Source organism: Chiloscyllium plagiosum, unplaced genomic scaffold (assembly GCF_037043375.1).
Source record: "Chiloscyllium plagiosum isolate Xiang-an unplaced genomic scaffold, Cpla_swu_hap1 HiC_scaffold_26, whole genome shotgun sequence".
In the NCBI taxonomy this organism is placed as follows: Eukaryota; Metazoa; Chordata; class Chondrichthyes; order Orectolobiformes; family Hemiscylliidae; genus Chiloscyllium; species Chiloscyllium plagiosum.
Window position 1 is genome coordinate 25,487,330 of NW_028270164.1, and position 14,642 is coordinate 25,501,971.

A 14,642-nucleotide genomic window follows, 5' to 3' on the forward strand; every position below is an offset into this window, starting at 1 on the left:
AAACGTCGATTCTCCTGTTCCCTGGATGCTGCCTGACCTGCTGCGCTTCTCCAGCAACACATTTTCAGCTCTGATCTCCAGCATCTGCAGACCTCACCTACTCCCCATTGGCAATATCTACCAACCCACATTCCATGAATGAATTTTTAAAATATAAACTATTACAGCTTCTCAGCCACATTCCCACCTTGCATTCTCCATGATCTTGAGCTCATCCAAACTATATCTTAAATTACATCATGTTCTGTTCATCCCTCACCTCTGTGCTTATTGATCTACATTGGATCCCAGCCAAAAACAAAGCTGTGATTTAGCAATCTTATGCTTCTTTTAAAAAAAAACCCTCCCTGTCCTGGCCCCTCCAATTCTAGCCTGTGACATGTCTCAAGGAGTCATTTATGGGAGTAGTGCAAAGACCCCCTGATAACCACATGGCTGGATAGAGTATCGAGTCAGAAATAGTTGGAGCTTTCAGAAGGGTAGGTTAATAATCATATGGCATTTTAATTTACATAGAGACCAGAAAAATCCAAGAGGCAAATTTAGCCTAGATGAGTTCGGGGACTGTGCTCAAGATAGTTCCTTAGAACAGCACGTTCTGGAGCCTAGCAGAAAACCGGCTACACCAAACCTGGTCTTGTGCAACAAGATTAGATTGATTAATTAATGTATAATAATGTATAGCTAATAGTAACTGTGCCCATGGGTTACAATGACTATAATATGATTGAAATTTACATGCAATCTAAGGAGAGAAGCATGGGTCCAAGACAAATATTTAATATTTAAATAAGGCCAATTATGATGTCATGAAAGCAGAGCTAATTAAGGTGAAGTTATAAATTAGCTTACGGAACAGGTTAATAAACATGCGGTGTAAGGGAATATAAAGGAAACATACATTTTAGCATGAAAGAAAAATTCCAAGGGGAGGACCCAAGTTTTTATCTAAAATTTTAACAGTGACACTAAGGAAAAATACATGTGCTTGCAAAAAGAATTATGACAAGTCAGAAGATTGGATAGAATATCAAAATAGCAATGAATGATTAACAAATTAATAAGGTGGGAAAAAGTAGTGGGTAACAGATTGAAAAGAGGGATTATCTATTTAAGATAGAGTTAAGGAGAATATTTTGTTTTCTCTTGCAGATTGTTGTGTGTCTTTGCAACTCTCTTTGGTTAAAGATGGTGGAAGCAGAGTTCTTGAGTGTTTCTAAGGCAAAAGTAAATTCTTGATGAGCAAGGGGTGATAGGTTGTCGGGGTTAGGTAGGAATGTGAAGTAATCCGATCAGCCTTGGATGGGCTGAGCGGCCTACCTCTGGTCATAATACATATGGTCAGCCCCAGATTTCATCACTTCACCATTAATGGCAGTGTCTTCAGCTGTCTGGAACGAACTTCTGAGATTACTTCCTGAAACCATTGTGCCTCTCCACATTTCTTCTCCTCCTACATGACACTTCTTAGAACCTACTTATTACCTGTCCTAATATCATCTGCATTCCTCTAAGTTGAATGATGTTTGATAATTCCCCTGTACAGTGCCTTGGGAAGTTGTACTTCAAAAAAAGTCACTATCAAAGACACATCTTAAAATTTCTTGTTTGCCTTAATGTGTTTTCTCGGTGTTGCTTTCATTAGCATGTTTAACATGTATCACCATCTTTACAGCTCAGTGAGGGAAATGTGATGTTAAGTGTGTATCGCTCAAGCAGTCGGATCACAGCACTGACAATGGACCAAATAAAAGTAAATGATGGTGATTGGCATCACTTGCAGCTAGAACTTAATAGTTCCAAAGATGAGTTGAAAACCAAATACACAGCTCTCATGTCTATAGACTATGGACATCACCAGGTAAGGACTGTCGACATGAAAAACTGTTTCAAATTTTCAATTTACTTTATTTGACTGGAACAAAGAGGAAACTTGAATTAGTTTGGAATTAAATCTGTTGGTAAATATATTTTCTTCTAATCTATACATCAGCGCGTTTGTCATTAATTAAGTTTGATAAGAAGACTCTTGCTTCTGATTTTATTCCTCAATCATTAGTGTGGGTACTCAAACAGATCCTGGGTAACAATTGATCATCAGTCAGGTGGCTTTCATGATAATTATTCAAATGTTCAATCTTTTAGTGTTGAGGTTCAATCAGAAGAATAATCAATTGTATGAATCGTAAGGGTGCCACTCCTCATTGAGCCTTACCCCAGAATAAGTAACACCTTCAAGACAGGCGGGAAAGGACAAAAACAAATAACATTTTGGCAGCCTTATCATTCCACTCCGTTCACGTCTAAAATCAGCACTAATTAATTTGCAGAAGAAAAATCGTTCACTAAAGTAATTGAAGGACGGTAACCCTCTGCAACATTTGGATCAGTGCATTGCTTTCCATTTACATTGAATTTTTCAGTCATGTCTCCATGCAGTACCATTTTCTCTTTTCATTTCATCACATGGTCTAGTCTGTTCTTCCATGACCCCCTTCTACCAGTTGCATGTCTGAGCTAATAGCTTGTTTGGCTTTTGGTCTGATTCTGATGTAAAAACCATTGTTGCCACAACAGCTTGGGTGTCCAGTGAAAGCTTCAACCTCAACGCTTTGGCTGTTTTGCAGCTTGGAAAGCAAGTAAAACTTCTTTCCTCATTGATGAAAAATAGCTGCCTAAAACCCATGAGGGAACAGTTTTTTTCTTATTCAATCAAAGACATTTACATCACTCAAGGAGGCCATTTGACCCATTGTGTCTACACACCAATATCTGACTACACTCATCCCATTTTCAAGCTCTTGCTGCACAGCCCTGAAGGCTATTTCAACACAAGTGAATGTCAGTATACTGCTCAAATGATATGAAAACTTCCGCACCGACCTCTCTCAAGTAGTGATTTCCAGACTTACATCAGGGTCTGGATAAAAAACATTTCTCCTTGACTCTTCTCTTAGCTTTCTACCTTTTTGTGCCCATTCATTACTGACCTCTCTATTCAAGGAAGAAGTGCCTTTCTATCCACCTTGTCTATGCCTCTCTTCATCTTATAAACTTCCATCAGGCTCCATGCAATCTTTGTTGCTCCAAGGAAGACAGTCCCAATCTATCCAATCATTCCGCATAGCTCAGACCCTCTAGCCCAGACAGTAACCTGGTATTGCTTGCGTGCAATCACATCCTCCCCTATAATGTGTTGACCAGAACTGCACACCATACCCCAGCTGTAGCCTAGCCAGCTTTTTATACAGTTCCAGCATAATCTCCCTTCTGTTGTATTATATGCTTTGGCTAATTAACCATCTTATCCATTTGTGCTGGTTTCTTCAGGGATCTGTGGATTTTCACACCAAGGTTCCTCTGATCTTCAATACTTTTCTAAGGTCATCTCCTTCATATTGTAATCCTTTGCCTTAATAGCCCTCCCCATGTGCATTACATCACATTTTTACAGACTGAATTCCATTTTCCACTGCTCTGCTCAGCCCAGCTGACCAGTCAGTTGACATCCTTTGTGCAGTTTGTCGCTATTCTTCATATTTACCATATCATGTTGTCGGTGAAGTTCTAAGTCCAAACTATTTATCTACACCATAAACAGTAAGGGTCCCAATGCTAAGACCTGCAGATCCCCACTGGAAACAGACTTCCTGTCACAGAAGCATCCCTCTCTGTTATCCTTTATTTCCTGTCTTTCCATTGGTTTTGGATCCAATGTACCACTTCACCTCAGATCCTACAGTCTCTTACTTTCTTGACCCATCATCCATGAAGGACCTTATCAAAAGCCTTGTAAAACTCCATGTTGATCACATCAAATGCCTTGCCCTCATCAACACTGCTGGTTATCTTCTCAAAAAAAAATTCAATCAAATTTGTCAATCATGACTTTCCCTTAGCAAATCCGTGCTGACTCTCCCTGTCTCTCCAAGTGCACACATATTCGGTCCCACAGAATTCTTTCTGATAGCTTGCCCATCTCTAAAGTTAAGACTGATATACATGTAATTTCCTGACCTCTCCTTTCCTTGCTTTCAAAATAACAGGTCGAGAGTATGGTGCTGGAACAGCACAGCAGGTCAGGCAGCATTCGAGGAGCAGGACAATCGACGTTTCAGGCATAAGCCCTTCATCAGGAATCATCTTACCTAATGAAGGGTTTATGCTTGAATCGATTCTCCTGCTCCTCAGATGCTGCCTGACCTGTGCTTTTCCAGAACCATAGTCTCGATTCTGATCTCCAGCATCTGCAGTCCTCACTTTCTCCCTTTTAAAATAATGGGACAATGTTAGTAATCCTGTGCTGTTTCAGCTGTGGCTAGAGAGAATTTGAAAATTACTGGTCCAATTCATCCATGTTGACCAAATATCCTAAATTGAGCTAGTCCCATTTGCCAGCATTTGCCCCATGTCCCTCTGAACCCTTCCTATTCATGTACCCATCCAGATGCCTTTTAAATGTTGTACTAACATCCCCAGGCAGCTTGTTCCATACACGTGCCACCCCCTGCATAAGAAAGTTGCCCCTCAGGTCATTGTTAAATCTTTCCCTTCTCACCTTATTTGCCTGATTTTCAATTTACATGCCAGGACTGCTGATATTTCCTCTCATGCCTTTTTCAACTGCCTGAAATACTTTAATCTGAGCCTACAGATTTGGTCACTTTTAGCTGCTCAACACATTAATATTTTCCCTCTCTCTCTCTCTCTTTCCCTCTCTCTATTAACTAATTCTAATATTTCTGAGTCCTCCACCCTAATGTTTATGCATGTATCATCCTTATCCATTGTTAAGGCCGACACAAAGTATTCATTGGGGACAGTGTCCAAATCTCCCACATCCATGCACACACGACTTTTATGGATCCTAATGGGCACTAGTATTTTTGGAGTTATTGTCTTGCTCTTTATTTAAAAAAAAAACCTCTTTGAGTTTTTCTTTCTTCCACCTGTCAATGTTTACTCATGGAATCAAACGTGGGAACTTTAAGGAAATTATATTGAAAGCTAATGTTTCTTAAAAATGTGAGTGTAGAAACTGTGAATGAGATAAAAAGAATTTGCAGGCCACACTTACTCCATAAGCTTCTTCTTGGATATACTTACCATACACTGCTCAACAACACTTCCCCGACACTGACATATGTGTGCACAAATACACACCCAGGCATATTTCATTTCATTTCTGCTGCTTGAAAGGCACCATCAAGGTGTGTTCCTTTGCATGTAAAAGGATGTTTTCATTTAACGTTTATCAAGGGTGGACAAGAGTTAGTATTGCACTGCACTGCAATGTAATTTGGCTGAGGAGAAGCTGAACATGTTTTGCTTTGGGGTATTTAACAGAGGTCTAAGATAACCGTTGAAGGTGAGGAATATTGTGATCATACTTCACATACTGATCTGTCCTTGAATAACGCATGCATAAAGGGAAAGGAACAATCTCATTTAAACAAACCAGTGCTTGCTGGTCAATAACTACAATTCAAGTTAAAAGCATAGTTTGCTTCTGACTGATTGATATCTTTCATATAAGGAGATGGCTGACTCTCTTACAAGCCAAAAGTTCTTTAATGAAATATTGATATTGATGTCATCATACAAGTTGGAAAATGCGATGTATTGTGCGATTGGAGATGATTATCGAGGAGATGATGTCAGAGATAAACATATGAAGAAAGACTCTAAATTATTAGTATCCAAGATCCAGGGAATTGGCTTTTGCATTAGTTGATGAGCAAAGCCACATACGTTCTTCCCACCTCTTGACCACAAACCAATGATGTATCCCCATAGCCACTTGAGAATCTCAGATATGTTAAACATTTATGAAACAGATCCATGTCTCCCTCTGTATTACCACCTCACTATTACCACATCTTGGAACCAATGTTGTAACAATGCTGTCATTTTTAGAGGTTATTTTGTCCTGTTTAGTTTTGAAGAAAGGTTGTAAGGCAGCGGTTCCAAGATGACTATTGAACACCATTGGAGTAAACAGCTTGAGAGGCCTTGAGTTTTTTTTAACAGCCTGAATGGATGTGGACAGCTCTCATAGATCAGGATATCTGGATTTTGGTTTTTCAGTAGCATCAGAAGCTGTTGGGGTCTCAACATAGTTGGAAGCTTTGGTAAATGTCTCTTGTCTGCTACTCTCTCTGAATTTTCTCTGTTTTTTAACTTCCGCATTGGAGAACTGCATGTGAAAATCTGTGTCTGAATTTGCCTTTTTGCCAAGGTGTGTTATGGCATGTTACTATATTGGAGCAGTTAATTAGTAATGGTTACTGTATCTATTAGTCTGTTAAGTTTCCATTAGAGTTGCGTTATTCAAAATTCCTCTTTCTTTGGCTATATTTTACCTACAGTGTTTAAATAGATTGTCTTCCATTTAATGTTGAGTAGTTTTACTGGTCATATTGCATCTGAAACAGACTATACATCTGTCTTTAAAATAAGAAAAGGTTAGGGTCTAGGCCACCTTAAAATATTTTGAGGGGTTCTGGTCTGTTCCATAACATTGTACACAATCTTACCATCAGGAGCATTTCTAAACTTCTCCAGAGAAGGAAATTCTCCCTATGCTCGCAGAGAATGGAACATTCTGAGTAATTGAAAATACCTTTTTGTATGGAGAAATAGTCTCTGGTTTTTTGAACCAAGGAATTTTGGTATTCTTCAAACGCAATAAAACATTTGTCCTTTTTAGGTATCCATTGCTGAGTAATCAGACTCATCAAGATACTTCATTGATGTCTATTAAATTTAGACAAGCATTGGTAACTTCAGACTTCTGAGTTGATTTTTAAAAACGTATTCATTCATGAGATGTGGGCATAGGCCAGCATTTATTGCCCATCCTTAAATCCCCAGAGGGCAGTTTAGATTCAACCACTATGGTGTGGTTTTGGAGTCACATGTAGGCCAGGCCAAGCAGATTTCTTCCCTGATGTGCATTCATGAGTCAGAGGAATTTTTACGATAGTCAACAATGTTTATATGGTCACTGTTAGGTTAGCTTTTAATTCCAGACTTTTAAAAATTAAGCTCAAATTTCATAGAATCATGGAGATGCATAGCATGGACCTTCAGTCCAATTTATCTATGCCAACCAGATATTCTAAATTAATCTAGTCCTATTTGCTAGCAATTGGCCCATATCCCTCTGAATGTTTCCTATCCATATGCCTATCCAGGAGATTTTTAAATGCTGTACTTATAACAGCCTCCACCACTTTCTTGGACAGCTCATTCCACACACGCACCACCTTCTGCATGAAAAGGTTGCCCTTTAGATCCCTTTTAAATCTTGCCCCTTTCACTGTAAGCCTATGCTCTCTAGTTCTGGATTCCCCCACTCCAGAGAAAAGACCTTGTCTATTTACCCTATTCATGTCCCCCATGATTTTACAAACCTCTATAAGGTCACCCCTCAGACTCCAATGGTGCAGGGAAAACAGCTCCAGCCTATTCAGTGTCTCCTTATAGCTCAATGTCATCATCTGCTATAATGGGATTCAAATCCATGATCCCGGATCATTAGCCTGGGGCTCAAGATAACTAGTCCAGTGATATTGCCATCATGTCACCACCTTTCTATAGAGTCATACAGACCCTTTGGTCCAACTCATCCATGTTGACCAAATATCCTAAATTGAGCTAGTCCCATTTGCCAGCATTTGCCCCATGTCCCTCTGAACCCTTCCTATTCATGTACCCATCCAGATGCCTTTTAAATGTACCAACATCCCCAGGCAGCTTGTTCCATACACGTGCCACCCCCTGCATGAGAAAGTTGCCCCTCAGGTCATTGTTAAATCTTTCCCTTCTCACCTTTATTTGCCTGATTTTCAATTTACATGCCAGCCATTGCTCTGGCATCTCTGACAGTACAGTTTAATGCATTCAGTCTTGTGTCCACTCAGTAATTGTTTGAGAAAGCTCCACTTCATTTTGCACACTATCCTAACAGTCATCAAACTGAGAAAAATGCTGCCACATTTTATAATGTCTATCCTAATCAGGGCATATTCATAATCATCTGTTGAGGTCCATTTGAGAACATTTAGACAATGCTTTGGCTTTTGTGAATTGCCCTTTGAAGACGAGTGTCTAGATTAGAGTGGTGCTGGAAAAGCACAGCTGTTTAGGCAGCATCCGAGGAGCAGTAAAATCGACGTTTCGGGCAAAAGCCCTTCATCAGGAAGACGAACCAAACCTCATGTCTGATTTCATTGACACAATAGATTATGTCGAGCAAACAATTAATACATTAGTGAGATTTTCTTTATTGATGAGTTATGGCTCTTGTGAGAATTTTCCCATTGATTTCTGACTCCATTCGATTCGACAGACAATGGTCGAAATTGGTAGCGAGCTGCATGGATTGAATCTGAAAACAATCAGTGTCGGTGGAGTCTCAGGAAATGATGGCAGTGTTCTTCATGGGTTCCGGGGATGTATACAGGTATGACAAACAGCAGGATATTATCGATGGTTTTCAATATTTCTAGCTATTTGGTTCCTCAGTAGACTTGTGAATAAACGAATGCTTTATGTTATGGCATTTACATTCAGTGGTTGAAATGTTATTTAGATTTCTCATCCCATAACAACACAGTGGCTCAGTGGTTAGCACTGCTGCCTCACAGTGCCCGGGATCCAGGTTTGATCCCACCTCGGGTGACTCTGTGGAGTTGGCACATTCTCCCCCGTCTGTGTGGGTTTCCTCTGGGTACTCTGGTTTTCTCCCACAATCCAAAGGTGTGCCGGTCAGGTGAATTGACCATGCAATATTAGTCATGTATTAGTCAGGGGTAAATGTAAAGTAGGGGAATGGGTCTGGGTGGGTGACTCTTTGAGGGTCAGTGTGGACTTGTTGGGCAGAAGGGCCTACTTCCGTGCTGTGGGGATTCTAATGTAATAATAGCTCATTGAATGATAGTCCCATATTGTCTGCCATAGGGTCAGTTTAGCTCAGTTGACTGGATAGCCAGTTTGCATTGCAGAACATTGCCAACAGTGTGGTTTCAATCTGCGCCAGTTGAGGTTACCATGAAGGACTCTCCTCTCTTCACACTGAGGTTTTTCTCTCTTTCTCTCTCTCTCTCTTTCTCTCTCTAATGAAAGAACAGCCCTATGTCTGTTAAGATTATGGTGACTTTACCTTTTTTACTGCAGAGTCACAGAAACAACAAAGTTATTCGATTCACTCCCTGCTTTATGGTTACTTGGTTGACATGAGGCAAGGTGGCAATTAACCAGCAATTGTCCTCATCAACTTTTGGTTTAAAAGGTGAAAATTGAGCATGGATTTTCGAGATTGTTGCTGTCCTGTAAGCCTCAATTAGAAGTTCACGTGTAGATATTTAGAACATGACAATCAGGTTTCCTTATGCTGGTCCTGAGATTGAATAACAGACTGATATCACCTACTCAGGCTCAGACCTTGGTAAATTCATGGCAGGAATGTATGGACTAAAGGTCTGAGCTCAGTCTGAATGTGTGGCATATATGAATTTAACGTCCAGGTTCCCTGATCAACATCAGTGCTACTTGGCAATTGGTTCATATCAAGCACACAAGTGTACTTTTTCACTGAGAGTCTCTTCTGCAGTATGTGAGCTGAAATCCTTCAATTCTGTGACCTGTCAGAATGAAATGAGTCTTGCCCAGTTGCCTTTGGAGAATTCGGCAATCTGTAGGAAATAAAACCAGGCCTCTGACTGTGAGATCAATGTTGCACTCCTGTTGCTTCTACACTGCTGCGAAGTCCATCTCTTGATTCCCTACAAAATTGTCTGATTATAAAGCTAGAGTGTTCCCTTGGCAGCTGGCTTTAGTTCGCAAAATTATTGTTCACAGCTGCTCCTGAATGGAAACCCAGCTGACATTTCAATTTAGTCGCAAGTGTGGAAATTCAAAAACAAAGGAACCATAATACTTCTGCACAAAGAATGATCTTAAACAGATACAGATGCAAACGATTTTGTTGCTGGCGTGAGCTGCTGTAAAATGAGCAATTCTTTCCTCAGGGGATTCGTATTGGTGAGACACCATCCACAGCAGTGGCATTGAATATAAACCATGCTGAAAAGGTGAATGTGGAGAGAGGCTGCAGCATTCCTGATCCCTGTGATTCCAGCCCATGTCCTACAAACAGCTACTGCAGTGATGACTGGGATAGCTACTCCTGCAGCTGTGACCCAGGTAAGAATTTACACCACTTTAGTAATGGGGTCACTGAGAAGCTCAGCATTTTATAGCCTGTGTGATTCTCTTTAGGTCTTAAAGCACAAAGGCAGGCTCCTGAGATTCAAGATGGTGATATTCTAGGTTTCACATCCCATAGATCACCCGCTATAATCTTTGGTTTTGTTATCATAAAAACTGTTAAACATGTGTGTATCATTATGCTGTCACATTACTATTCAGAATATTGTACTAAATGATAGATGCTCAATTAAATTGGCCAGCATTAAATTTCAGTTAATGATTGACTTTTATCATGTGATGTTCTGTGGAAACCCAAGTCCAATGTAGCTGAGTGTTTGTGTTTGCTGACTGACAACATGCGTAAATTTCAGACTATCAGAAACTGGCATATGACTACCCCTTTGTATTGTAACCTTGGTTTTTATTTCTGATGATTAGATATGTACAAACAGTACTGAATCTTTTCACTTGTACCTGTCATAGAGACGTACAGCACGAAAACAGACCCTTTGGTCCAACCCATGCTGACCAGATATCCCAACCTGATCTAGTCCAATTTGCCATTACTTGGCCCATATCCCTCCAAACCCTTCCTATTCATATACCCATCCAGATACTTTTTAAATGCTGCAATTGAATCAGCCTCCACCACTTCTTTTGGCAACTCATTTCATACACGCACCACCCTCTGCGTGAAAACTTTGCCCCTTAAGTTCCAATGCCCTTTAGTTCTGGACTCCCCCATCCTATCCATGTCCCTCTTGATTTTATAAACCTCTATAAGATCACCCCTCAGCCCCCGACGCTCCAGGGAAAACAGCCCCAGCCTACTCAACCTCTCCCTATAGCTCAAGTCTTCCAACATTGGCAACATCCTTGTAAATCTTTTCTGAACCATTTCAAGTTTCACAACATTCTTCTGATACAAAGGAGACCAGAATTGCACGCAATATTCCAACAGCAATATTGCACCAATGTCCTGCCACAACATGACCTCCCAACTCCTATACTCATTAATCTGACCAATAAAGGAAAGCATACTTGTCTACCTGCAACTCTACTTTCAAGGAGCTATGAGCCTGCACTCCAAGGTGTTGTTGTTCAGCAACACTCCCTAGGACCTTACCATTAAGTATAGAAGTCCAGCTAAGATTTGCTTTCCCAAAATGCAGCACCTCGCATTTATCTGAATTAAACTCCATCTGGCACTCCTCAGCCCATTGGCCTAGATGATCTTGAGTTTTTTGAAGAAGTAACAACGCCGATTGATGAGATCAGAGTGGTACTTGTGATCTATATGGACTTCAGTAAGGCATTCGACAAGGTTCCCCATGGTAGACTGGTGAGTAAGGTTAGATTTTTTTTAGATTAGATTACTTACAGTGTGGAAAAAAGTCCACACCGACTCTCTGAAGAGCAACCCACCCAGACACATTCCCCTACATTTACCCCTTCACCTAACACTATGGGCAATTTAACATGGCCAATTCACCTAACCTGCACATTTTTGGACTGTGGGAGGAAACCGGAGCACCCGGAGGAAACACAGAATACAGGGAGAACTAGCCATTTGGATACAGAACTGGCTCAAAGGTAGAAGACCTTTGCTGGAGGGTTGTTTTTCAGATGGGAGGCCTATGATCCATGGAGTGCCACAAGGATCAGTGCTGAGTCCTCTACTTTTCATCATTTATTTAAATGATTTGGATGTGAGCATAAGAAGTATAGCTAGTAAGCTTGCAGATGACACCAAAATTGGAGGTGTAGTGGACAGCCAAGAAGGTTACCTCAGATTACAATAAGATTTTGATCAGATGGGCCAATGGGCTGAGAAGTGGCAGATGGAGTTTAATTCAGATAAATGCGAGATGCTGCATTATGGGAAAGCAATTCTCAGCAGGACTTATACACTTAATGGTAAGGTCCTTGGGAGCATTGCTGAACAAAGAGACTTTGGAGTGCAGGTTCATAGTCCTTGAAAGTGGAGTCGCAGGTAGATAGGTTAGTGAAGAAAGCATTTGGTAAGCTTGCCTTTATTGGTCAGAGTATTGAGTACAGGAGGTGGGAGGTCATGTTGCGGCTGTACGGGACATTGGTTGGACCACTGTTGGAATATTGTATGCAATTCTGGTCTCCTTCCTATCAGAAAGATGTTGTGAAACTTGAAATGGTTCAGAAAAGATTTACAAGGATGTTGCCAGGGTTGGAGGATTTGAGCTATAGGGAGAGGCTGAACAAGCTGGGGCTGTTTTCCCTGTCGGAGACTGAGGGGTGACCTTATGGAGGTTTACAAAATTATGAGGGGCATGGATAGGATAAATAGACAAAGTCTTTTCTCTGGGGTGGGATAGTCCAGAACTAGAGGGCATAGGTTTAGGGTGAGAGGGGAAAGATATAAAAGAGACCTAAGGGGCAACTTTCTCACATAGAGGTTAGTACGTGTATGGAATGAGCTGCCAGAGGAAGTGGTGGAGGCTGGTACAATTGCAACATTCAAAAGGTATTTGGATGGGTATATGAATAGGAAGGGTTTGGAGGGATAGGGGCCGGGTGCTGGCAGATGGGACTAGATTGGGTTAGGATATCTGGTCGGCATGGACGGGTTGGACCGAAAGGTCTGTTTCCATGCTGTACATCTCTATGACTCTATCATCAAGATCCCATTTAAATCTGAAGTAACCTTCTTCAGTGTCCACTACACTTCCAATTTTAGTGTCATCAGCAGACTTACTAACTATATCTCCTATGTTCACATGCAAATCATTTATACAAATGACGAAAAGTAGAGGACCCAGCACTGATCCTTGTGGCACGCCACTGGTCACAGGCCTCCAGTCTGAAAAACAACCCTCCACCAACACCCTCTGTCTTCTACCTTCGAGCCAGTTATGTATCCAAATGACTAGTCTCCATGTATTCCATGAGCTCTAACCTTGCTAACCAATCTCCCATGGGGAGCCTTGTCGAATGCCACACTGAGGTCCACATAGATCACATCCACTGATCTGTCTTCTTCAATCCTCTTTATTACGTTTTCAAAAAACTCAATCATGTTTGTGAGACATGATTTCCCACTCACAAAGCCATGTTGACTATCCCTAATCAGTCCTTGCCTTTCCAAATACATGTAAATCCTGTCCATTGGGATTTCCTCCAACACCTGCCCACCACTGACTCAGGCTCACCAGTCTATAGTTCCCTGGCTTGTCCTTACCAACTTTCTTAAATAATGGCATCACGTTAGCCAACCTCCAGTCTTCTAGCACCTCACCTGCAACTACCGATGATACAAATATCTCAGCAATCACTTCTCTAGCTTCCCACAGAGTTCTAGGGTACACCTGATCAGGTGCTGGGGATTTATCCACCTTTATGCATTTCAAGACATCCAGCACTTCTTCCTCTGTAATATGGACATTTTTCAAGATGTCACTATCTATTTCCCCTCATGTCCTTCTCCACAGTAAACACTGATGCAAAATACTTGTTTAGTTTCTCCCCCCCTCTCTTGTGGCTCCACACAGAGGCTGCCTTGCTGATCTTTGAGGGGCCCTATTTGCTTCGTAGTTACCCTTTTGTCCTTAATGTTTTCATAAAAAGACTTTGGATTCTCCTTAACCCTATTGCCAAAGCTATCTCATGTTCCCTTTTTGCCCTCCTGATTTTCCTCTTAGTTATATTCCTACTGCCTTTATAATCTTCTGAGGATTCACTCGATCTCTCCTGTCTATATTGACATATGCTTCCTTCTGTTTCTTAACTAAACCCTCAATTTCTTTAGTCATCCAGCATTCCCTACACCTACCAGCTTTGCCTTTCACCCTAACAAGAATATACTGTCTCTGGATTCTCATTATCTCATTTCTGGAGGCTTCCCATTTTCCAGCTGTCCCTTTACCTGCAAGCATCTGCCCCCAATCAGCTTTTGAAAGTTCTTGACTAATACCGTCAAAATTGGCCTTTCTCCAATTTAGAACTTCAGCTTTTAGTTCTGGTCTATCCTTTTCCATCTATTTTAAAACTAATAGAATTATGGTCGTTGGCCCCTAAGTGCTCCCCTACTGACACCTCAGTCACCTGCCCTGCCTTATTTCCCAAGAGTAGGTCAGGTTTTACACCTTCTCTCGTAGGTGCATCCACATACTGACTCAGAAAATTTTTTTGTTAACAAACTCCTCTCCATCTAAACCCTTAACACTATGGCCGTCCCAGTCTATGTTTGGAAAGTTAAAATCCCAGGGTATCACCTTTCTTGAAAACAGTAGGACTGAGGAGTGACCTAATTGAACTTTTTTAAATAATGCAACATATTTGCTGGAGTTGACACAGAAAGATTATTTCTGCTTGTGAGAAGAGCAAAGCCAGAGCTAGTGAACATAAAGTGGTTGGCAAGAAATCGAACAGGGAATTATCGAGAGTGGTGAGGA

The 14,642-nt window shown here is 41.0% G+C and overlaps 1 protein-coding gene across 4 annotated transcripts in view; it reads left to right on the forward strand.

Moving 5' to 3' along the window:
* The window catches only part of LOC122562939 (cadherin EGF LAG seven-pass G-type receptor 2-like), a 328,596-nt gene that overhangs the window by 258,207 nt on the left and 55,747 nt on the right, over nucleotides 1-14,642 (forward strand). For all 4 annotated transcript variants that reach the window (XM_087973584.1, XM_087973581.1, XM_087973583.1 and 1 more), the window contains exons 10-12: nucleotides 1,676-1,861; nucleotides 8,354-8,467; nucleotides 10,035-10,209. In XM_087973584.1, coding sequence (XP_087829710.1) covers nucleotides 1,676-1,861; nucleotides 8,354-8,467; nucleotides 10,035-10,209 — 475 coding nt within the window. The remainder of the gene's footprint in view (nucleotides 1-1,675; nucleotides 1,862-8,353; nucleotides 8,468-10,034; nucleotides 10,210-14,642) is intronic.